The 23,487-nt window shown below is 40.6% G+C and overlaps 3 protein-coding genes, 1 long non-coding RNA gene and 3 other non-coding genes across 10 annotated transcripts; 3 read left to right on the top strand and 4 right to left on the bottom strand.

Annotated features, from left to right (window-relative positions):
• The first annotated feature begins 1,413 nt into the window (after positions 1–1,413).
• On the top strand, positions 1,414–2,193 carry LOC121054782. The gene is made up of 3 exons (XR_005812075.1): positions 1,414–1,521; positions 1,599–1,677; positions 1,756–2,193. It is a non-coding gene; the product is annotated as an uncharacterized LOC121054782 (long non-coding RNA).
• Positions 2,194–2,954: 761 nt separating this feature from the next.
• Positions 2,955–8,011, bottom strand: LOC102709376. 4 transcript variants are annotated; one of them, XM_040525049.1, is made up of 6 exons: positions 7,781–8,011; positions 7,478–7,566; positions 4,565–6,412; positions 4,177–4,491; positions 3,971–4,100; positions 2,957–3,883 (listed from the first exon to the last, which is right to left on the bottom strand). In XM_040525049.1, the coding sequence occupies exons 3-6, from the start codon at positions 5,284–5,286 to the stop codon at positions 3,290–3,292; spliced, it is 1,761 nt and encodes a 586-aa protein (XP_040380983.1). In that variant the 5' UTR covers positions 5,287–6,412; positions 7,478–7,566; positions 7,781–8,011; the 3' UTR covers positions 2,957–3,289. The 4 variants fall into 4 exon arrangements, 3 of the variants coding, with proteins under 3 accessions (XP_040380983.1, XP_040380984.1, XP_040380982.1); XM_040525050.1 differs by having other exon boundaries at positions 2,957–3,885; positions 3,970–4,100; positions 4,565–4,759; XR_005812029.1 differs by lacking the exons at positions 7,478–7,566; positions 7,781–8,011 and having other exon boundaries at positions 2,955–3,883; positions 4,262–4,491; positions 4,565–6,908.
• Positions 8,012–8,538: 527 nt separating this feature from the next.
• Positions 8,539–8,611, top strand: TRNAA-CGC. Its single transcript has one exon. It is a non-coding gene; the product is annotated as a tRNA-Ala (tRNA).
• Positions 8,612–8,764: 153 nt separating this feature from the next.
• TRNAT-CGU lies at positions 8,765–8,836 on the bottom strand. The gene has a single exon. It is a non-coding gene; the product is annotated as a tRNA-Thr (tRNA).
• Positions 8,837–13,480: 4,644 nt separating this feature from the next.
• LOC102717438 (plastocyanin, chloroplastic) lies at positions 13,481–14,400 on the bottom strand. The gene has a single exon (XM_040524938.1). The coding sequence runs from the start codon at positions 14,310–14,312 to the stop codon at positions 13,854–13,856; it is 459 nt and encodes a 152-aa protein (XP_040380872.1). The 5' UTR covers positions 14,313–14,400; the 3' UTR covers positions 13,481–13,853.
• A 5,625-nt stretch (positions 14,401–20,025) lies between these two features.
• LOC102709090 (cytochrome P450 93G2) lies at positions 20,026–22,707 on the top strand. The gene is made up of 2 exons (XM_040524937.1): positions 20,026–21,029; positions 21,948–22,707. The coding sequence occupies exons 1-2, from the start codon at positions 20,091–20,093 to the stop codon at positions 22,575–22,577; spliced, it is 1,569 nt and encodes a 522-aa protein (XP_040380871.1). The 5' UTR covers positions 20,026–20,090; the 3' UTR covers positions 22,578–22,707.
• A 632-nt stretch (positions 22,708–23,339) lies between these two features.
• Positions 23,340–23,421, bottom strand: TRNAS-GCU. Its single transcript has one exon. It is a non-coding gene; the product is annotated as a tRNA-Ser (tRNA).
• Positions 23,422–23,487: the final 66 nt, after the last annotated feature.

The following is a 23,487-nucleotide window of genomic DNA, read 5'->3' as shown; positions in this document are numbered from 1 at the left end:
ACGACATCTACATCAAGATATGATAGCAGATTTCAGAGTTCTTGTTCATGCACCCATTGATCCATATGAGTGGAGGAGAAAGTGGGATGAATTCAAGTTTAACCATAAAGTTTCTGAAGATAACAAGTGGCTTATGAGGATGTACAACCTAAGAAAGAAATGTGCTGCTACATATACAAAGTTAGGTTTTTCCTTGGTATGAAAAGCAATCAGCGAAGCGAGAGCCTAAACTCAAAACTTCATAGGTATCTAGATCGAAAGCTGACTTTAGTTCTTTTGGTTGAGCACTATGAGCACTGCTTGTCACGTATGAGACATAGAGAGGCTAAGTTAGATGCAAAATCTTCTCAATCAGTTTCGTTCACAGCTAGCGATGCTAGCGAATTTGAGAAGGATGCCTCGCATGTGTTTACCCCCGCAGCTTTTAAGAAGGTGAAGTTGGAAATTTGCAAATCCATGGATTGGGAGGTAATAGATAGTATAGAAGAGGACAGTCTTGTGAGGTATGTAATTTCAAGGAAGGAAAATAGTGAGAAGATGAAAATATTGAGTTGTACGTATGTAGATTCATCCCTGCAAAGCATAACTTGTCCTTGTCAAAAATTGGAGTGTGAATGCATACCTTGTGATCATATATTTGCTGTTTTGCATTTTTTTGAAGGCTGATGCAATTCCTTTGTGTTGTATAATGCGTAGGTGGACAATGAAGGCAAAAAATGCTTTTTATTCAGATAGGTATGGTGAGACATATCATTGGTCTGATCAAATGGAACGCTATCGCAAGTTGCGTAGCGTTGGGAATGAAGTTCTATTCAGATGCTCAATGACTGAAGAATATCTTACCTATTCAGTAAAAAATCTAAGATTTAATAGTACTTGATTTTCACATTGACTGCATCACAGGTAATAGATGCATATATAGAGGTGATAAAAGACATTCATCGGGACAAACCAAGACAACACGGTACAGCCTACCTTGAAAGTTCAACACAAGGACAGATATGGAACATGGATGGTCAATCTAAAGGAACAAGTGGCAAGAGGTATCGTGATTCAAGAGCCGCTGTTGCCGAAAAATACTTAAAGCACGATATGGTAAATTAACAATTGTTCACTTTGACATCTTCTCTACTGCAGGTTTTCTCCCGGTATTTGCAAAGAATCTAACTAACAATATCTACTGCAGGTTTTCATCCCAATATGTAGAAACAAAAACCATTGGTTTGTTGTTGTCATCGCTAAGAATGAAAACATTCAGATACTAGACTCAATAGTTATGTTCAGAGATAGCTATGCTGCAGACAAAGACCTCACAAATATAGTAAGTTTCAGCTCTTCTAATTTTAGTGCACACTATTTTACTTCAACTTAACATATTTGTTTTACTATGTTCCGGATCAAAGGAATTGACAAGTACATTCAGTATGCAAAACAAGAAAAGGGTTTACAAACACAATGGAGCAACAAGAGAGTGACCACATGGCCATTGTGCCCTATGCAAGTCCCCCAACAAGATGACGGGTAATAATTACAAATATTACTTGAACCCTTTCATTCCTTCTCTGACTATGCAGTTAATAAATATTTCTAAACCACAGTTGGTCGTGTGGGTTGCATGCTTTGAGATTCATGGAGAATTGGAATGGAAAAGACTTGTCCAGCGAGTTCTACACAATGGTATTATTCAATCGCATTCAGCTACGTACATAAGTCCTATATATATACTGACTGCAATTGATTCACAATCCACTGCAGGACACAACCACTCTATACCGACAAAAGGTGGCTTCTGACCTTATCAATAGTTCTCTGAATATTATCATCGAAGTGCAAGAAGATATAGCTCATCTACACACCGAAGCAGCAAAAGATGCAATTTCTGACCCAACGAAGAAGCACTGAGACCTCGTTTCATGTCTATGTACAAATGTATCTAGTTATTGTTGCTGTAAAACTTTTATTTTGGGGATGACTAATGTAATGCACACTGAGCATATATTCAGATACACATCAATCTATTTTGCCACAAATTCAAGAAATATAAGCTAGCAGAACAAAACAACTACCTCCCTAGCATGAATCGGCACCAACACCAATCTTCTGATCTGCGCTCGACCTGCAGCAAAGCTGCTCAATCTTCCTCCTCGGATCTGGGCGCCGTGCAGAATGCCGAGCCGGTGTTTTTCCAGCAAAAGATAGCCACCATGCATGACGATACCTGCTGCAACAACTCCTTGAGTGTGGGTAGGGAAACTCCTTGGGTTGGATCCGTATTCCGTCGGCCCTTGCGTCGATGCGCCTGCAGGATAGAGGCGCAACCGTCGCACAGGAAGGAGGCCGACGAGGCGCCGCCCGCCTCTGCCGACGAGGTCGGGATTCACAAGGTTGAGGAGCAGCCGTCGCATAGGAAGGAGGCCGACGAGGCGCTGCCCGCCGCTGCTGATGAGGCGCCGCTCGCCGTGCCGACGAGGTCGGGATTCACAAGGTTGAGGCGCAGCCGTCGCACAGGACGAGCCACCGCCCGCCACCGCCGACGAGGCGCCGCCCGCCGCTGCCGACGACGTCAAGATTCACAAGGCTGCCTGCGATCAAATGGAATCTGAATGCTGGAGGTCAGACGATGCTATCCACTGGAAAAAGGAAGTGAATGCGAAAATACATTTTTGCCCTTATACTCAAGTACCGCACGCGGACGGAGACGAGGTACCGTACGCATGGGAAACCTGGACCTGCCGGTACCGAACCTTCTTAACCCTTGGATGTGGCTCAATAAACGGATAGGATTAGGTACCTCTCATCATAAAGGACGGTAAAAAAGCTATAAGTTCATTGCAGATTTGAAGTAAAAAATGAAAATATTTTAACTTCAGCAACACATAACCAAGTACAAAAACAATGCAAATAAACATATGTATAAATTAAAATAGAACAGAACATAGTACACACATGTAAATGAAATCATTAACAAATATAAAGATGGACTCATTCAACACGACTTTTGCTTGAGTTGTAACTAGTACAAGTGATGTCCAAAAAATTTCAAGTAGGACTACAATATAAATAAATGGAAATCAAAAATCCTTTGGGTCATAAGTTGGATCTTGAATATTATGAGGTGGAAGTTCATGCTGATCCTCATCAATATCCTCTTCATCTTCTTCATATATTTCATCGTCATCCATATTAGCTTCACATTCAGCTTCGATATTCAGTTTGGATAGAAATTCCAAGTCCTTAGAATTAGTTATCTCATCTGATATTGTTGAAGTTATATTATCTAGATCAACCCCTAAATAATTACAAAAGTTCCTTCTAGTCCGTCTTCTTGATAAATTAACACTTCCTCATTAGTTCCATCAGGAGAGTTTGAATCATCATTATTATCTTGGGGAGGTACACAACCACGCGGAGAAACTTGATATGCAACCCACCAGTCTGCTAGATCTGATCTGTTCTTACAAGCATAAGGCACATAATAAACCTGTTTAACTTGACTTGCCATGACAAATGGTTCAAAAACTGAAAGCCTAGAGGTACACTTAATCTCCACCAGCCCCAGATTTTCAGTACGCCTAGTGCCCCTCACTGTTGGATCAAACCACTGACAATCAAACAGAACTATCTCTAGCTGCAAGTTTCCCTCCCATTTTATTTTTATAATGTCCTTTATCACACCATAGTACTCCAGTTCATTATCATTTTCGTCAATACAACACACGCAAACACCAGTGTTAACAGTAGTCAATCCAAATCTTGTTCTCTCATACTCCTCTGACCGAAATCTATATCCATTCACATCATAGCACCCATAACTCGAAACCCTTTGGCGAAATCCATAAGATATTTGATGTAAGGCAATATCAATGCTAGATGTTACCATGCACTGCAACCAAAATATAGTTTGATGTGTTAGTTGTAGGTGTATACATAAAGCTACATTACTTTAATGTGAAGTGGAAGAAAATATTACTTCTTTGAACCAATCAAAAAAATCAGGCCCATGCTTTCCACGACTAGTCTTCCACCCATTTAACCTTAAGTCTCGTAGTTGTTCAGGCTTTGGTTTAATTCTGCTCTTCCAATGTTTCTCATCAAATTTTCTAGGAAAACCAATATATTAGCATGGAACCAAAAAATTATATGGAAAAAAATAAAAAATAGATTGAGGGCTAGTACTTGAAGAGTCCATCCATCTCTAGCATGTTCGTCAATATGTATAAGAATGCAGCCTCATACTCTTCTAGTGAGAGTGAACGAATACCTCGTGGGCTAGTGCACCGGCCGGGGTACTTAAAGATTTCAATATTACATGAACTTTCAAAGGTACATGCACCATCATCGTACCGAGGAATCTTGTTTCTAATTGACCGAGCTGTGGGTTTAAAATAAAGTGATAGATAATTCGTGGCCTCCTCAACTAATTCAGCCTCAACAATACAACCTTCAACACGAGCCTTGTTTCGTACTTTCTTTCTAAGCCTTTGGATTTTCCTATATAAACCAACAAAATAATTTAGAAGATATTATTATAGAATGATGCATAACCAACGATCTATAAGTTTACCTCTCATATGGATAGTTCCAACGGGCTTGAACGGGGCCTCCTAGTCGAGCCTCACGGGGAAGATGAATAATTAGATGTTGCATAGGATTGAAGAATCCCGGAGGAAATATCTTCTCCATTTTGCATAAAAGAACAACAATTTGCTCTTCTAAATTGCATATGGTATCCTTTCTTAATTCTTTGGCACATAGTTGCCTATAGAAAAAACTAAGCTCAGCCAAACACACCCATGTCTCTTCTGGAAGGAAGCCGCGGAATGCAACGGGAAGCAAGCGTTCCATAAAGATGTGATAGTCATGATTCTTTAATCCAAAGATTTTTCGCTGCGATAAGTTAACTCCTCTTCTAATGTTGGCTGCGTACCCATCAGGAAACTTGAGCTCTTGAAACCATTTAAGAATTATTGTCTTGTCATTCTTCTCAATACAAAATGGGGCTCGTGGCTTGTGCCACTTACCATTTTTCTTTAGCACCAAATGCAAGGATGGACGGTTACAAATCTCAGCTAGATCTTGCCTTGCTTTAGCATTGTCTTTAGTCTTATCAGGTATGTCAAAGCATGTATTCCATATAGCTTCAGCTACATTTTTCTCATTATGCATTACATCAATATTATGCGGCAACAACAATTTATGAAAGTATGGTAGTTGCCAAAAACAACTAATATGAGTCCAATTATGCAATTTACCAAAGGTTTTTGAATTGGTTGTGTGACTGTTCATTTCTACCAGAATTTCCTCCCCAGTTAAATGCCTTGGAGGCTCATCCAACACAATTGTGTTCTTGCGAAATGCATTTGCTTGAAATCTAAATTCATGGTCTCTAGGTAAGAACCGCCTATGGCAATCAAACCAGCAAGGCTTGTGACCATGATGAAGTAGAAAGGCTTTACTATTAGATAAGCATATTGGACATGCAAATCTACCATGAGTGCTCCATCCAGAAAGTTACCATAAGCAGGGAAATCATGGACAGACCATAGATAGGCTGCACGCATTGTAAAATTTTTCTTCTGTGAAGCATCCCAAGTTTTGACCCCATCCCATAGCTTCATTAATTCATCAACTATAGGTTGCATCAAAACATTCAATTTCTTTCCAGGATGTTCAGGACCAGGAACTACGAGGGCAAGAAATATAAATTCTGACTTCATGACTAAGCTTGGTGGAAGATTCAATGGAGTAACAAAAACTAGCCAACATGAATAGGGGGCTGCACTCAGATTAAAAGGTGTAAAACCATCAGTTGCAAAAGCAAGCCGCACATTTCTACGATCACTAGCAAAGTCTGGAAAGTCTTTATCAAACTGTTGCCATGCTTCCCCATCACAAGGATGCCTCATCTTACCAAATGTCGAGCATCTATGAGACTGCATTTGCTTCGCAGTCTTTGCATGTGCATATAACCTTTGTAATCTATCTGTGATGGCAAGGTACCGCAAGACTTTACGTGGGACTTTGCTTTGGCCTTCCTCGTAGCGAGAGATACCACAAATGTCACACCTATCTTTATTTTCATTCTCTTTATAATAAAGCATGCAATTGTTATAACATGCATCAATTTTTAGATATGGCATACCAAGCCCTTCTAATAGTTTCTTTGATTGGTAGAAATCCTTGGGCAACTTACAGTCTACAGGCAAAAGTTCATGGATTAACTCTAAGTTTGCTTCAAAATGTGCAACTGACATATTGTATTGTGATTTCAGAGCTAGCAAACGTGCCACAGCGGAAAGAGATGAGTGTGTTGTGTTCTCATGCACTAGTTGATCAGCATTATCAACCATCCTATAGAAAGCCTGAGCAGATGCCGTTGGCTCCTCATCAATCGATGGTGGACAGTCACCACCTAGATCAAGCAGCATATCAGCCATGTGATCAATTTCATCAACACTCTCATGACTACTAGCTTTAGCCTGACTATTGATAGCTTCCTCCCCATGTGATGTCCATACTCTGTAGTCAACCCTAAACCCATATTTACATAAATGCATCTCCACATCAAAACTTTTTTGCCTAACATAGTTTCGACACAGGGCACATGGACACTTAATAGTACCATCTTCAACCAGATTAGGCAAAGAAAATGCACGATCTAAGAAATGGTTTGTGTTTTCAATCCAATCATTAGAGGGAGCTTTCCCACGTGACCAACCATTGTACATCCATTCACGGTTTGCCATTTAATTATTCTGTTTTAGAAAAATAAGTAGCATAAAAATTTTAGTTTAACAATGATTTGCTACCGACCAAATATAGCTAGGAAAAAATGTAGGGAAATACAATACTACATATTAAATACTTGTGATACTTACAAACCAAACCAATTAATTTTGTGCAGCTTACAGAACATATACATTCTAATTAATAACATAAAAACATGTGAATTATCTGTATTCAAATTGTGAGCATAATAACAAATTTTATCTTAACAGGTATTTGATGGTATGGAAAGATACCATGAAGTATGCAACGCTATATGACCATGTAATTCTCATATTTATTATTATTATAACCATCCCGAATGTCAGTCCATGTAATATTTTATTTATCCCTGCCAAAGGTTAGTGTTTGTCTCTGGGATGGTCAATACCACAGGATGGTTCCAAAGATTAGTTGCTTTCTAGCTGACACTTATTTCTATTTTTTTCAGAACAAGCAACAATAAGTGCATGCAAAAATATGGGTTCACCTGAAAAAATTATGTTCTAAGCTCAGCGCCTCAACCTATCTATGAAGGCACACATTTGCATATCAATTTGCAGCTAGCACAAATATAGATAATTCATTGCGTGCTACAGATTCTAGCACAAAATAACTACGGAGGAATAAAAACTTCTGAAGGGAGAATGGATTATCAACTCATGAGAACCTATTGTATTTTAATAATAAAATGGGAAACACAAATACTTACCACTGTCTTGGATGAGATATGTGCAGCTTGTTGGACGGAGAGGCAGGCAGTTTGTCACCAAGTCTCAGAGCTCAAATCCTCTGTTCATCCTTGAAAATTGGAAGCAAAAAAAAAATCAGATCGTAGTATTCCCCTTGCCCCTTTGCTTTCTCTACTTGTTGGCTCAGCTATACCCAAAATCTGAACTCAAATACTAAAGCACTAGCCATTAAAAGACCAAAATCAAGACCCCATGTAATAGATTCATCTCCTCAGAGGTACAAAAGAAAAATCTGCCATTGATGTAAGCAGAAATTTTCTTACCAGGAAAGGAGAAACATATATGGTGTATGTGTAGGTCTAAGATGTAGACCACGCCCTTCACCGCCCCGTGACATCCCTTCGCCGCGACCCCGGCAAGGAACTCATTTTCATTAGTAGAAGAGAGCTAGCTCCGGTGGAAGGAAGCAGGTGTGAAGAAGATTTGGGGGTGGATTTGAGGCAGTGAGTAGAGAGGAGAAAGAGAGGACGAGAGAGAGAGGATGCTTTATTTTGGTTTGCTTTTGGTGCAGGGAGACACACGGTCATGCCTGTATTTTTTTTTTGTCTTCTCGCGCGTTTTTTTTTCGATTCGCGCTTCTTTTTTTGCTAGAGCGGGAGCAAATCGCGCGCATGCGACCACCAGCCAAAATTTGGGTTCATGCATTGGTTTTCCTGGCAGTGCAATGAAATTTTAAAAAAATATCGTGGCGGTACAAATGACTCGATAAGGTAATTTACTATTTTCTTGGCGGTTATGATTGCCTCCCACAAAAATATAATTTCCATGGCAGATCAATTTCGCCCCTCATAAAAATTCATCACCCACATGAAAATTCCGGATTCTGGTAGTGTCTCACCCGTTCTAAACAATTTAGATTATCAACTAAATAAATTCTGAATCAATAGCTACAGTTTGCACAAAATGAACTAAAAACAAAAAAAATAGTCTTCTTAAATTGTCCCTACCAGCGCCTTAGAATCTGTCTCCCGTGCACACAATCGTGTTTAGAAATGTAATAGGAAGTGCACGGTAGTAATAAGGGGGTGTAGCTCATATGGTAGAGCGCTCGCTTCGCATGCGAGAGGCACGGGGTTCGATTCCCCGCACCTCCATTCGTTTTACCTAATAAAGTACAATTTAAAAAACACTTTTACCTAAAAAAGGAAATACGACCAATTGCAAAACACATTAATACAGAAAAAAAATATGACCAATCAAAAACACATTACTACTTATGAAATGACCAATTAAAAAACACTTAATAAAGCTCCTGGCGAGGATCGAACTCGCGACCTTTCGCTTACGAAGCGAACGCACTACCACTATGCTACGGAAGCATTCGTAATTTTTTTTTATTTATATAGATATAGAAAAAACGGAATTCGTGGTGTAACCTGCCAACTGAATCAATTCTTATGAAACGAATCACAATAAATAAATAATAATTAATACCTCCGACCCATAATAAGTTTATTTTTCGTTTTCCCGTGTCTAACGTTTGACCATTCGTCTTATTAAAAAAAATTGTAAAAAAACTTTAAAAAATAGTACGCATAAAGTACTATTCATGTTTTATCATCCCGTAAGAATAAAACATTAATCGCAAAAAAATTTAAATAAGATGAAGAGTCAAAATATTGTATAAAAAATGAAAAACAGTTTTATTTCGGGACAGAGGTAGTACGTTGGAGACGATCAGAAGAGGTGTAATCTCTGTCATGTTATTTTTATTTAAACGAACTTTTGTGCTAGCTATATGTACTGGTGCCATGTTATTTTTATGTGAACTAACTTTTGCCAAGAAAAAATGTTCCATATGTTATGATATGCCTGTCAAATTGTGGTTTGTAGCTTCCATGCTCATGTGTATGACAAGGGTCCGTTTGGCCTAGCTTCAGCTCCCAACTCTAATTTATTTGGAGCCGGAGTTATGTCAAATGGTATATATTCTAATATTTTTAGAGTGGAGTTGACAGAGTTGCTCTTAAAAAATGGACTACAGGGGTGGAGCTGGGTTTTTGCTGCTCTACAGCTCCATTCCATACCAAAAGACTCACTGCTATTTATTATTTTATTGTAATTACTTGAATCTGTCGCTCATGCTGCTATATATTATTAGTAAATATTTATATTTTATGTTGACTATTACATAGTATTTTATAACCATATAGTTGTGTTATTGAAGTTTAAAAGAAAAATAATCAGTATTAATTACATGAAAAGAAACATAATTAAATCATTGTTTAATCATGACTACACATAATCCGCAAGGCTATTATTGTCAATCTACTTCGTATTCTCTCTTTTAGGAATTCTGGAGCAGACCGAGCTAGTCAAACAATTTTGATTTACTCTTTGGCTCCCACAGAAGCAGCTCTCACTGGAGTTGGAGTTTGGAGCTCTACCAAACAGGCCCCACATCGTGATTTATAACTTATGCTTCCTATCTTGTTCGAGAGTGCTTCAGGTACTGATATTTTCGTTATTCATTGGATCTCTACATGATAGCTTAAGGATAAGGGAAAATATTCCATTACAACGAAAATAACGAAGGAAACCAGAACATTCAGAATAGATTACTATAATTGTACATCATGCTTACATATGTCCAGGGCCTCGAGGCTACTGCCTGAAAACAAGTTGCAGGAAACTAAGGGCTAGTTTAGTTCTTAAAAAGGTTTTTTCAAAAACATCATATCAAATCTTTGGATATCTAAATAAAGTATTAAACATAGATGAAAAAAAAATAATTAATTATACAGTTAGGAGGAAAATCGTGAGTCGAATCTTTCGAGCATAATTAGTGTAGCCATAAATGTTATAGTAACTCACATGTGCTAATGATAAATTAATTAGGCTTAAAAAATTTATTTTGCGGTTTCTAGGCAAGCTATAAAATTTATTTTTTTATTCGTGTCCGAAAACCTCTTTCGACATCCGGTCAAACGTCCAACATGACACAATTTTTTTATGAACTAAATATGTCCTAAGAGAACTGAATTGATGCAGGAGACGTGTGAAACTTCATCGCATGAAAAGGCACCAATTGATCTTGGCGACAGCGATGTTCAGCAGCGGTGTACGCACAGGGAATACCAGCTGGTCCAACATGCCTACGTGACTAACCAATCTTTTATATTTATCTTTAAATACTTATGCTTTTGCTATTGATTTTATGATGTGTTATTAAATTTTTTCTTATATGAAATAGTCAACTTAATTTAAATTTATATGTAGATATCAATCTATATTTAACTAATTTTTAATATTAAAAAAATTAAGAGCTAAATTATAAAACTATAGTGAGAGGTTGGTGGTTTTGGCAGCCACCACCCCTACGGCACTATTCTATTTTACAGGAGTATAAGATACTGTTTAAAAAGTGCGGATATTTGGTACTACGTCATAGCCTCCGCACGGGTTGTCTCGCCCCCGTGGCAGACGTTCTTGGCCGCCTCACTGGCTCAATTGCCTCGTGGAGGTTGCGAGTGATCTAGCTCAGCTGGCTCGACTGACCAATCCAACGTTTCTCTCAGTATCAAGCTATGGTTACTAGTTGATTTTGTGACCAAGATCTGACACTGTAGTCAGATGGTAGACACCATGATCAGATCGATAAACTAGATTGATCGACGATCAGGGTTGACGTCAGATCATGAAGAGAAGAGAGATCACTAAGTAATCAATTGCATGAAAGAGAAGTTCGTTATCGAGAAAGGAAACTGTAACTGAAGCTAGCTTAGAGATGCGAGGGAAAGTTAGGATGCACAATACTGAAACTTGGACATACTTCAGATGTTCCTGTGGAAAAAAAAAATAATGACGATATTCTAGATAGTATTTTCTTTCTTATTTACTAAAATTAGTAAAGTTTTATTGCACATTAATTCGATGGAGTCATGCTTTTGTTTAGGCAGATCAATATTGACTTTTATTTTTTTCCTATTTTGCAAGGACTTTAAGCTATTTTGTCAACAAGGAACAGCAAAAGTGACGTGAGATTAGTTCGGACAAACGCTATCCGCCTCCAAAGTGAGACAGTTCACGATAATAAGCATCATCACGTATATTTTCCATCAGTCTTGAACACTGTATAGATCGTAACATGTGTTGGTCTATTAAATTATGTACATATAACATATGATTCTTTTTATCACGTGGTGAAGTACGTGCATTATGCGAGTTAATTATAAAGTTTAGTTTCGTAGTTTCTTTTGATGGAGTTGTAGTTTTTAGATCTAATATTTTTTAAATGACTAAAATACAGAGTTTTTTTAAGTCAATCATTAGCATTCTCTTCCAGATTCTTCGAGATACTCTAAATGGATCGTTATCTTCGAGAGATATTAAAAAAAACATCCCAATACTAAATAGTGAACCACACCCTGATAGAAGAAACAAAATCTCTCTCCTCTCCTCCTCGTGATCTTTCACATGCGCCTTCTTTTACTCAACTTGTGCGCTGAAATGAAGCGTGCATGCGGATTAGGAGTGGGCGAGTGGTCAGTGTGCTTCAGATGCAGAGAGCGACAGAAATACATAGGTGTGGATTTTCTTTTTGAGACCGCTACAGAGAAACTATTGGAGCTAGCTGCTAGCCGCCGTTTTTTCAATGTGACAAACCCGAAAAAAAATTCAAAATCATGTTTTATTTTTAGATTTTTGTTGGTCATGATCTCAGTTTGTGAATTGAAGTGCTGCATCATTTGATTATGCTTCAAAAATGAGTGGATGGCCTCTAAAGAAAAGGTCGTTAGATTTCCGCTGGAGAAACATGCGCTTACTTATTTGTTACAAATCTGAAGAGACTGAATGGTAGGTACTATCTCCGTTTTATATCAGAAGATTTTCTATGATTTATCCATATATATATATATGACTATAAAGTTTTTATCATGAAACATATGTAATAGTAAATATGTACAGTCATTGCAATGACGTAGCTAGTGTAAGGACATGGGTGTACAAATGTACACACCCAAATATTTTGCAAATATAGCAGGGTATGTATGTGTTTTAAGTATTTATGCTATATAGTTTGCAATTTTGCTATTGATCAATCTATTGAAATTTATGAATCCATCGATCAATTGTTCTGACAATTGAATCACAATCCAACGATGAGAGCATTGTCTTCAACCTGTGATAAGCGATGAGGACGGTGACGGCGATGACCACCCCGAATTTTGTAGATCATCTACTGATAAGGGTTTTGGAGTTGGAGGGGGTGGGAGGGGGTAGGGGCCGGTGTGGGAGGTTTTAGGGTAGGCGGTGAGGGGCTAGTGGCGGCCAGAGCCACAGGAATAGAGGAGGATGGTGGGCCATTGTCAGATATGAGGGAATGCCACCTGGATTGGGGAGAAGAGGGCAGAGGCGGGGAGGGAAGGAGGGCTCACCAACGCTATTTGCATCTTCTGGCACTGGCAAGCCAGGGGCAACAACGGCGGGGGCAGAGGCGGGGTAGGATGAGCTGATGGTGGGAGAACGGAGATGTGGCTACTGTTCATACACAAATCTTGATGCAATCTAGACCATCTAAAAATTTGATTGATGGATTATTTTTTCAATCGATTGAAGATTAGACAGACAATTTGTTATCCTTATAGGTATTATTCTTATAGGTATTCATTAGATGGGTAGGCTAGAAGAAACAGAGGATATATAGGTGTTAGAGGTTAAAGTGGTTATATAAGTGTTAGAGGTTACAGTTTCTATTCAGTAGCAGGTGGTTACAGTGGGTAGGATATAGGGGGAATAGTTAGATCTAAATAGTTGTCTTCTAATCACAAAAAATCAATTTTTAGACTAGTTTATGCACTTGCCAACTGTTTCTGTCTCAGTTTTATAACAAAATAATCGTACACTTTTCGATTAACATTAGTTTCTTAATTAACTTTATACGCCATACCCAACTGAGTCGTCCAATATATATAGCAGTATGACAAAAATAAAAAAGGTATATTATATCATAATACCGTTAATTGTATGTCTCACTACTGATTGATACTTAGTAACTGATACAGATACATACACGTAAGAGAAGAGAGAACTGATCGAGGAACACCCGTAGAAGGCTGTAGTTAGGCACAAGATAATGTTAATAGTATATAGCAATAAATGGCTCAGATCGATAGACGGATGTAGATATATGCATGGTGGGGTAGCAAGTAGATACATAGGAGTACGTAGCAGCGATCGATATATAGATATAAAAATGTAATTAAGTAGACTACTAGTAGTAATATAAATATAAATATAAATATAATAGTATAAGCAATGGATTGATATTATTATGGATGGTACTATACGTGTAGCAAAATAATAATTATAATTAAGCATTGAATCGATATTATTCTAGTTGACGGTGACCTTGCCGACCATGCCAGCTCCGGCGTGCGGCTCGCAGTAGAAGCCGTAGGTGCCGGGGACGGTGAGGGTGACGGAGAAGGTCTCGCCGGCTGCGTTGAGGAACTCCTCCTGCGAGATCTTGGAGACGTCAACGCCGCTGGGAACGGCATCCTCGTCGAACACGACGTTGTGCGGGTAGCCGGCGTTGTTCTTGAAGGTGATGGTCTCGCCGGACTTGACGGTGAAGTCGTTGGGCTCGAAGACCAGTACGCCGCCATTGGCGCCGAGAAGCACCTCCTGAGCCATGGCGCCGCCCGCGAGCATGGCGCTGGCGGCGACGGCGACGGCGGCCGCGCCGGCTGCCTTGCCGAGAGAGGCGCGGACGATCAGCGACGACCTCGTCCTCCGGGGAGCGGAGGGGGCGAAGGAAGGGACGGTGACGGCGGCAGAGGAAAGAGCGGCCATGGTATGCTGCGGCTGCTGCAGGTGACTGACCTGGACGAAGCTAGAGGGTAGAGTTGTTACGCCGCCGGCGTAGTACGTGGTTGCTATAAAATAAACGAAAGGAATGGATCGAGGTGGTGAGATCGAGCTGAGCTGAGGAGGAAAGCGAGGGTTGGGCTTGGGTGGCCAGCGTCGACGCGCGCCATCTTATCGACCTCGTGTCCGCATCCCATTGGCTCACACGGATTAGGTGGGCCCCCCTCGATTCCTACCCTGCTCGGCAACTGCTTTATGGGCCACAGCGTCGCCCTTTTCTTCTCGCTCACATCCACTCATCTTCTTTTCTTTTAAGTAAAGAAAAGTCCACCATAAGTTAGTCCATCCCTGAACCCTAAAACTCCGTATATACCATCCTCCAACTATCAATACCAATGCAAATAACTTCTCAGGGTATGTTTAAAGGTGGAGCCTCTTATCTGATCCACGTCAGTGACGAGGAAATATTTTATAATTATACGTACGAAGGTAGAGGCATATATGGTTTCTTCATTAATCCAATAAAATATTTTTTTATTATACTGCTTTCCTTTTTATCCACTCTTATACAAGAAAGTTTTCTTTAATAAATTCTAAGAGTCAACTCTAGTCGCTGCTATACATGACAACGATTTTTCTCTCTGATTCACTCTCTTTTCTCCATGTCACCAAATTTACTTACATAACAATTAAGAGAGTCAACTAATAAACACCTTTCTACGTGTCCTTAGGTGGTTTAGACTAGGGTTAGGAATCGGTTAGTGCGGTTTATTCGGTTCAATCTATTTGGTTTTTGAATATTGAAAACCGAAATTTACACTAAAAAATTATTAACCGAACCTAAATAACCGAATTATTTCGGTTAGGTTATCGGTTAAAAACCAAAATTATTAACAGATCTTTGTAAGATCAATCGTTATAGTTTCACCGATAAAATAATAATAATAAGTTCAATACACCATACATAATAGACTGATAGTTATAGATTCACGGAAGGAGACTGTGGAGTGGAGGTTGCATCATATATTCACACTTGCCTATTGGGTTGGGCTGGGCCTCAATTTATAAAATAGAGACTAGCGAGGTGTTAGTTCGGTTAATTTGGTGATTTTAGTTTTCTAAAATTAAAAATCGATTAAAAAACCAAAAACCGAACTAATTAAATTTTCAAAACTAATTTAAAAACAGAAATAACCGTATAAATCAGTTGTTTCGGTTCAGTTTCGATTATCATGTTCAATTTTCGGTGAATTTACCCAGCCCTAGTTTAGACGATGATTTCGTCATACGGAGAATCAACTTGGCAAGTCTCGACCATTGAAGGACTTAAAGTGGACTTTAATTGGGAAGTGGACTTTTTTCCTCCAATAATGCTCCTTAGGCTGCAACATCTTTGGCCACTCTGCTAACTATTTTTATCTAATTCTCTATGTTTGACACCACTGACTATCATATATATGTCTGATCATTCATTTTTTTTTCAAATATGCAAAAATATATGTCAAGCTTAAAGTTTAGTTAACGGTAAAGCAAATTATAATAGAATAAATATTAGTGTATTTTCTTTGAACAAGATACTATTCAAACGTATATTCAAAAGGGATAGAAAATTAAGGATGTTGAATCCTTTGTGCATGGTAGAGTAGATGCACTACCTACTGATATGACCACAATCCCTTCCTCACTTGCATGGCTAATGAGGTTCCTAAACTTAAGCTAAGCGAGCGACTTCCATGCGCCAACCAACAATAGCACAAGGGCCGCCATAAACATAGGGCCTGTTTGGGGGAGTTTTAGATTCTAAGAAGTAATTGTTTAGTAGTCAGTTTCTGAGAATCTGAAAAAACTCTGAAACTCATCTTCTGGCTTGTTAGTTCATTTTCTAGAATCTGTAACTACAGATTATTAGAAGCCGTGGATCGTTTGGGGCAGCTTCTAGCAGAAACAGCTTTTAGAAAAAGTTGTAACTGAGAGAAGCTCCTCCAAACAGGCTCATAGCTTGCAAGAGCAGTCGCACAACAGAGCTAGAAATATGAGGTTCATGCTCGTTCTCCAACCAACGGACATTATATTTGTGCTGTCTGCTACTTGTAAACTCCAGTCCGAGCTCTACTTTAGATTGGTTCCACGAGCCTCAATAGCATGTGGCAACATCTGTTCTGCACATGGAGAAAAATAAAGGAGGTTAGCAGCTACATCGTCAGAGATAAAAATTGACTCTGCTAGAACAACCCTGAAAACAGATGGTGTATCCATTGATCTCTAGTATCCCGTTTCAGAAATGTTCCACGCGATCCAATCCTCCGAACTACTGTTCTTGTACAAAATCCAATATATTTTTCCTTTCAAGTTTCATCACAAGACTACTTTGTAGGATTTTATTCTTGCCACTTGTCTACGTTTAGACCAGGTGGTCAAGGAGTTTTTTTTCCTCAAGGGCATAAGTGGCAATTTAATATGTGATTACACGGTGGTTGATCTTTTATTTTCTCTTTCTAGTTTATGTGTGAGTGTGTTTTGGTTGTGTACGCTTTCGTTGTGTAGAGACCACGAGTTTTTCTTAGAATAGTTGTATCTTTTGATGTAATTGGCTAAGATTAATAAAGCTTCCATTATAAAAAAAAGAACTTAGATAACTCAAGTTTTTGGACTTAGCATTTATAACATCTCAAGTCAATATTGTCCTTTTCAAACTAGCAAAGTGTACTTGCGATTGACTAGAGGTGAATCCATGTCATATCTTTGCTATTCAGATAAATAGTATACCACTAATTACTAATGATGACGACCACTTTACACTAGCCAGAAATAAAAACTCTCAAGACCCTTCATGAAGTATATATAGGAAGACATAAATTTCACAACTGCACAAATTTAATAAAGATACCGGTAAACTTACCATGAAACTAGAAGCCTTGGATCTTGTTCATAACTTCGACCGAAGGATCCACTTGAATAGGGGTATTGCCTTTGCAGTGCATATGCATCCGTTCTCCATCCTGATCAACACCATTTTAATAGGAGTATTTCCTCACCTCAACAACTTCTTGGCTTGGATCCAACTACCAGGATCATCTGAAATCTCAGTGCTCCCCCTCCCAACCTAGCTATGGTAACCTAGATTTCTCCCTGCCCAACGATCCCTTAGCTCACCCTGATGCCATCTCTCCTCTTGCCATTTCTGATTTTGGGAGAGGAAGCAACCCCGCAGCTCCTCTCCTTCCCAATCCATGAACCCTCTCACACCCCAACTGTCTATCTCTCCTCTATCACCCTCCTATTTGATTGTGGCCATTGATCCTACGATGACCTTCTCTCCAGAGGTGTGTTGAGAACAACCTTAGTAAACAATCGTCCATTGACCAACCTCTCAGGCACCCTCTGGATCCACCTCGCAAAACTCCTAAATTGCACCACCTTGTCACGCCTAGCTAGAAACCCTAGAGATGGTGAAATCTCTCCACCTTTTGGTAACCACACCCACTTTGTCGACATATTGATATGGCGAACCGGATTTGATAGAAAATTCTTCCATGATCTCCCATGGCCGAAGGCCCATTGCGCTTCTCGGCCTCAACACGTCCATCCTAGTGGGTAACAACTACAAGAATGGGTTTCACAAGCTAATCTTGGGGTGAGGAGCACTCACCCACTTCCCATACCCACAACGGGCAAAATCTTCCTCCAACTCCCATTGAACTCAAGAGAAATAGTCAAAGGAACACATCCATTGTTGTTGCCTCACTTACCACTACTCTCATTTTTTCAACAGCTATCTTGAGGTGTCAAGCACCGTAATTACTACATCCTCCATTACACAATGTAAGCATTTCTGAGTTGTTTAACATAGATTATGATTAGGAAAAAAACCACGATGCCCCTTTATAAATAAGGAATGAATTGAAAGTGCAAGGGTATATGTAGAAAAAATAGAAAGAATCTAGAATGATAAGTGATTTATAGGATAAGTAGGAGTGTGAATAATATAAAAAATACTTATAATTTGGTAAAAGATTCAAACAATAGAAATGTTTATATGGCATTGTCGTTCTAATCTTCCTAGAGTTAGCTTCAGCTAGTTGTCGGCAGTTGCGAACAAAGAGAAATGACATGATTTTTAGAGATACTTTACTAAAGTCTCCTTTACATATTTCTTTTCGGGTTATCTGTTGTCTTTTACGGTGGAAATTGTTGCTGAAAAAGGGATGGGCTGAATTTGCTGGAGGGCTGGATTTCTGCACTTCAACAAATTTCAAGAAGTCCTCAGTGCTCAAGAACAGGGATCGGCTGAAAATTGTTTGATGATGCCTAGTGTTTATTTGCTTTTGTGTAGTAGTCTTCTAGTTCTGTTTCTTGCTGTTAGTCCCCTTACTAGTCTTTGGCTTCCTTGATGGGGTGCTGTGAAGCTGGTGGTTCGATGTAAAACCGGTAACCCCGGTGAACGTTTTTATCTTTTGATTGCTTTAATAAAAAGAAGGGCTATTAGCCTTTTATAAAAGTTATTTATATTTTACAACGAAGGGAGTAACAATGGAATAAATTGTTTTAGTAAAAATAGGTAACACGGTCTGTTCTAAAGCATAAATATTTATATGATTTAAAATTATACTTAAATATCATCATTTCTTCAAGCAATTATAAGAAAATCTAATCAAATCAAAATATAAAAACAACAGTTGAAGTGACTAAAAGAGAATCTTTGATATCTCTTTAGTCTTTGCTAAATACTCTAAAAATATTTATATTTTGGACACAAACCAACGGTTAAGATCAGTGTTTATTCACGATAGTATGTATTTGTGTACTGCTTGAAGCACTATGGCCTTGTTTAGTTCCTAAAATGTTTTTTTAAAAACATTACATCAAATCTTTGGACATTTAAATAAAACATTAAATATAGATGAATAAAAAAAGAGAAATCACGAGACAAATTTTTTGGGACTAATTAGGCCATGATTAGGCATAATTGCTTCAGTAATAAATATGTGCTAATAACGGCATAATTAGGCTTAAAAGATTCGTCTCGTAATTTTTTGGTGGAATCTGTAATTTGTTTTTTTATTTGTGTCCAAAAACCCCTTCCTATATCTGATCAAACGTCTAACGTGATATTTATTGCAAAATTTTTTACAATCTAAACGCATCTATATATTGGTACGACCTACTGTCGGGCGACTCGCCGGCGCCGCCGGGAGAGACGCGCAGGCGCAGGCACAGGCACAGGCACATAACAACATCAGACTCCCCGGCCCGGCCGCCGGCGTCCGTCAATTCATCGATCGATCGATCAGTTGGTCAAAAATCCAAAAAGATGTACTAGTGTCCTGTCCTGCAATTATACTAGTACTCCATAACGTTGCGTGGGACCAGACCAGGTCATACATACAAGCGATGGGGCTGGGAAATGAAATCTGGCCGCACATCGTACCTACCCTGACCCCACAATTGAGTTATTATTATTCATGAATCCATATCGTTAAAGCATTTCGATTGTTGTATTTCACGGGACGGGGCCATCTTATCTTTTCTATTTGATTTGATGCAAATATGCAATTCCATATTATATATATCTACAGAGGACAGTGGTAGGTAACATGGACGGTGCAGATTAAGGCCACGAGGGCAGACCGACAGATTTAATTAGGAATTGTGGATGCGTGATTAATGGAGTGACACTTGACACGTACTAGTGGAGTGGAGACAGCTGATTGATTTGTGTACAGCATAAATAAGGAGAGCAGAGCAGAGATGAGGCGATGAATTATGCTGCAGCCTCCTGACCAAATGCAAATGCAAATGGAGGAGCGAGGCGGCGTCGGCGCCGTCGCCGTGCTTGTTGGCCTGGTCGTCGCCGTCGTCGTGGCGGTGATCAGGCGCGGAGCTGCAGCCGGAAGCAGCAAACGCAGCCGGCTGCCCCCGAGCCCCATGGCCCTGCCCATCGTCGGCCACCTGCACCTCATCCGCCCGCCTCCCCACCGCGCCTTCGACCGCATCCTCGCCCGCCACGGGCCCATCGTCTACCTCCGCCTCGGCCCCTCCACGCACTGCGTTGTCGTCGGCTCGGCCGACGTCGCGCGCGACTTCCTCAAGTTCGAGGCCAGCATCCCGGAGCGGCCTCCGACGGCGGTCACGAGGCAGCTGGCGTACGGCGCGGCGGGCTTCGCCTTCGCGCCCTACGGGCCCTACTGGCGCTTCGTGAAGCGGCTGTGCATGTCTGAGCTGCTGGGCCCGCGCACCGTCGAGCTGCTGCGGCCCGTCCGTGGCGCGGAGCTGGCGGGCGTGCTGCGCGCAGCGCAGGCGGCGGCGGAGCGGGGCGAGGGCGTGGACATGAGCCAGGAGCTGGTCCGCATGGCCAACAACGCCATCATGAGGATGGTAGCGAGCGCCCTGCCCGGCGAGATGGCGGAGGCGGCGAGGGACTGCGCCAAGCAGGTGGCGGAGCTGGTGGGGGCGTTCAACGCGGAGGACTTCGTGGCGCTGTGCCGCGGCTGGGACCTGCAGGGCCTTAGCCGGAGGACGCGCGAGGTGCACGGAAGGTTCGACGCGCTGCTGGAGACCATGATCGGGGCCAAGGAGGAGGCCCGGAGGCAGAGCGGCGGCCAGCGGGAGAGCAAGGACCTGCTGGACATGCTCATGGACGCGGCGGAGGACGACACCGCCGAGGTGAAGCTCAGCAGGGAGAACATCAAGGCCTTCGTCCTCGTGAGTATTAATTTATTACCCAATCTATAATTAATTATGCAAAGTTATAATAGTCACCGTTAACTAACGGTTTGCTGCTATTTTATCAGAGTCTATTTAAATAATCAAATTAATAAATGCTTGATAGACAAATAAATTCGAACGTTTGGTTTATATATGATTGCATTAAAATATCCATAATATCTTATTTACATTATAAAATTGTGGGAAAATTACCAAAACACCACCCGTAAAGGCAGTACCCTCGAGAACATCATTAGTAAACAAGAACTCTCCAAAACATCACTAGTAAGTAAATAAGATAGTCATGCCAAAACGCCAAATTTCGGCATTAAAAGTGACCATTCCACCCTAAGCCTTGTATTAGCCATATATTATTTCAGAAATTAATAAAAATTATAAAAGTTATTTATTTTTAAATAAATAATCATAGAAAATATGATAATTGTTTTTTCATGCAAAAAATGAAGTCTTCAAAAAGTCATATATTATTCTAGAAATTATTTTTTTTGCACCAAAAAATAATTATTCATATTTTCTATGATTATTTATAAAAATAAATATTTTTTTATTAATTTCTAGAATAATATATGGCTAATACAAGGCTTAGGGGTAGAATGGTCGCTTTTAATATTTATTTTCATTTAATGTGTTAATTTTGGCGTTTTGGCATGGCTACCTGTTTACTAGTGGTATTTTGGAGGATTCTTGTTTACTAATGGTGTTCTGGAGAGTGCTGACTTTACAAGTGGTGTTTTGGCAATTTTTCCTAAAATTGTAAATGAGACCATAGTGGGAGCATGAGTATATTGCTAGTGTATATACGGTCCTCCATATATATATATATATATATATATATATATATATATGTATGTATGTATGTATGATAATTATATCAATCAATCGATGGATTTCTAGGACATCTTCACCGCCGGGTCTGACACGACGGCCACCACCGTGGAGTGGATGCTGGCGGAGCTGGTTAACCATCCGGAGTACATGGCGAAGCTGCGCGCCGAGCTGGACGCGGTGGTCGGGCGGTCGCGTCTGGTGGGCGAGCAGGACGTGGCGCGGCTACCCTACCTGCAGGCGGTACTCAAGGAGACCTTGCGCCTGCGGCCGCCAGCGGTGTTTGCGCAGCGCGTGACGGTGGAGCCAGTGCAAGTGTGTGGCTACACCATCCCCACCGACACGCAGGTGTTCTTCAACATCTTCTCCATTGGCCGCGACGCCTCGTACTGGGACGAACCGCTCGAGTTCCGGCCGGAGCGCTTCTTGCCCGGCGGCGCCGCCGCCAGCGTGGACCCCAAGGGGCAGCACACGCAGCTGATGCCGTTCGGTAGCGGCCGCCGCGCCTGCCCCGGCATGGGCCTCGCCACGCAGGCCGTGCCGGCGTTCCTGGCGGCGCTGGTGCAGTGCTTTGACTGGGCGCCACCGCCGTCGCAGGGGCTGCCGCTGGACATGGAGGAGGCGCCGGGGCTGGTGTCCGCCCGCAAGCAGCCACTCCTGCTCCTCCCGACCCCGCGCATCCACCCGCTCCCTTCCTAGCTCATCCGCGCACACGTCCATTATTTTCTTACTGTTACTGCTACGTCCATTTCTATACGCTTTGTAACTCAAATATTAATTGTTGAAAAATTTATATATTATATATATGCAAACTTCAATTGTTTTTAAAAGCATAATAAGATTTCATTCTGTTATATATGCACACTTTCGTGTTTCAGTGCACACTCAATTTATTATTCACTAATGCGCGCGCATCGTTTTGCGTGATTTTCTACTTCTTGACTTGTTCTACCCCTATGTGGCGAGGTCACCCTGACAAGGTCTCTCCCGTTCAACAACATCATCTACCCCTACGTGGCGATGCATCTTCGGGTGCCACAGCGGTTTACACACAACCTGCTAAACATTTGCTAAACGTGAGAGGTGAGAGTGGGGGTAGAAAAGTGCATCACAATGATAGGGGTGGGTAGAATAAGACTTAACCGAATTCACGGACAAATTCCGCCATTAATTTTTTTCCTAGTACTTGGAACACTAAATTTTGTTCGGTTAACCGGATTCCCTTGGTCAACCGAAAGAAGTGAATTAACAAAATGTCCATATGCAACATGCTGATTTTTATTCTGATTTTTGTACTACAAAAACATTGGAAATTTCCATAACTTCTTTGCATATATGAAAATGTAGCTGATTTTCAGTCATGACTAATACGGAGACTGAATTACTCGGTTCTCAATGACTAATGGAAGACAGATCGAAAAAAATAAAAGAAAAGAAGGGTGGATGTAATGTAAAAGAAATCGACGCCTGAGAGATTCGAACTCTCGCGGGGAAACCCCATGTACTTAGCAGGCACACGCCTTAACCACTCGGCCAAAGCGTCGGATATGTTGACAAACTTTATGTCATTTTATATAACCAAGTAAAGTGGGGTTTCAGATCTCCGACG

Source organism: Oryza brachyantha, chromosome 6 (genome assembly GCF_000231095.2).
Source record: "Oryza brachyantha chromosome 6, ObraRS2, whole genome shotgun sequence".
Lineage (NCBI taxonomy): Eukaryota > Viridiplantae > Streptophyta > Magnoliopsida > Poales > Poaceae > Oryza > Oryza brachyantha.
The sequence above is the reverse complement of the archived record's forward strand: the minus strand, read 5'-3'. Positions and strand labels throughout refer to the sequence as shown.

Coding starts and splice junctions, on each gene's coding strand:
- LOC102709376 (XM_040525048.1), bottom strand. CDS start 5,286: ATGAACAGTCACACAACCAATTCAAAAACCTTTGGTAAATTGCATAAT. Junction 4,492..4,564: donor TGGAACTATCCATATGAGAG/GTAAACTTATAG, acceptor TGGTTTATATAG/GAAAATCCAAAGGCTTAGAA. Junction 4,101..4,176: donor GAGATGGATGGACTCTTCAA/GTACTAGCCCTC, acceptor TGGTTTTCCTAG/AAAATTTGATGAGAAACATT.
- LOC102717438 (XM_040524938.1), bottom strand. CDS start 14,312: ATGGCCGCTCTTTCCTCTGCCGCCGTCACCGTCCCTTCCTTCGCCCCC.
- LOC102709090 (XM_040524937.1), top strand. CDS start 20,091: ATGCTGCAGCCTCCTGACCAAATGCAAATGCAAATGGAGGAGCGAGGC. Junction 21,030..21,947: donor ACATCAAGGCCTTCGTCCTC/GTGAGTATTAAT, acceptor ATGGATTTCTAG/GACATCTTCACCGCCGGGTC.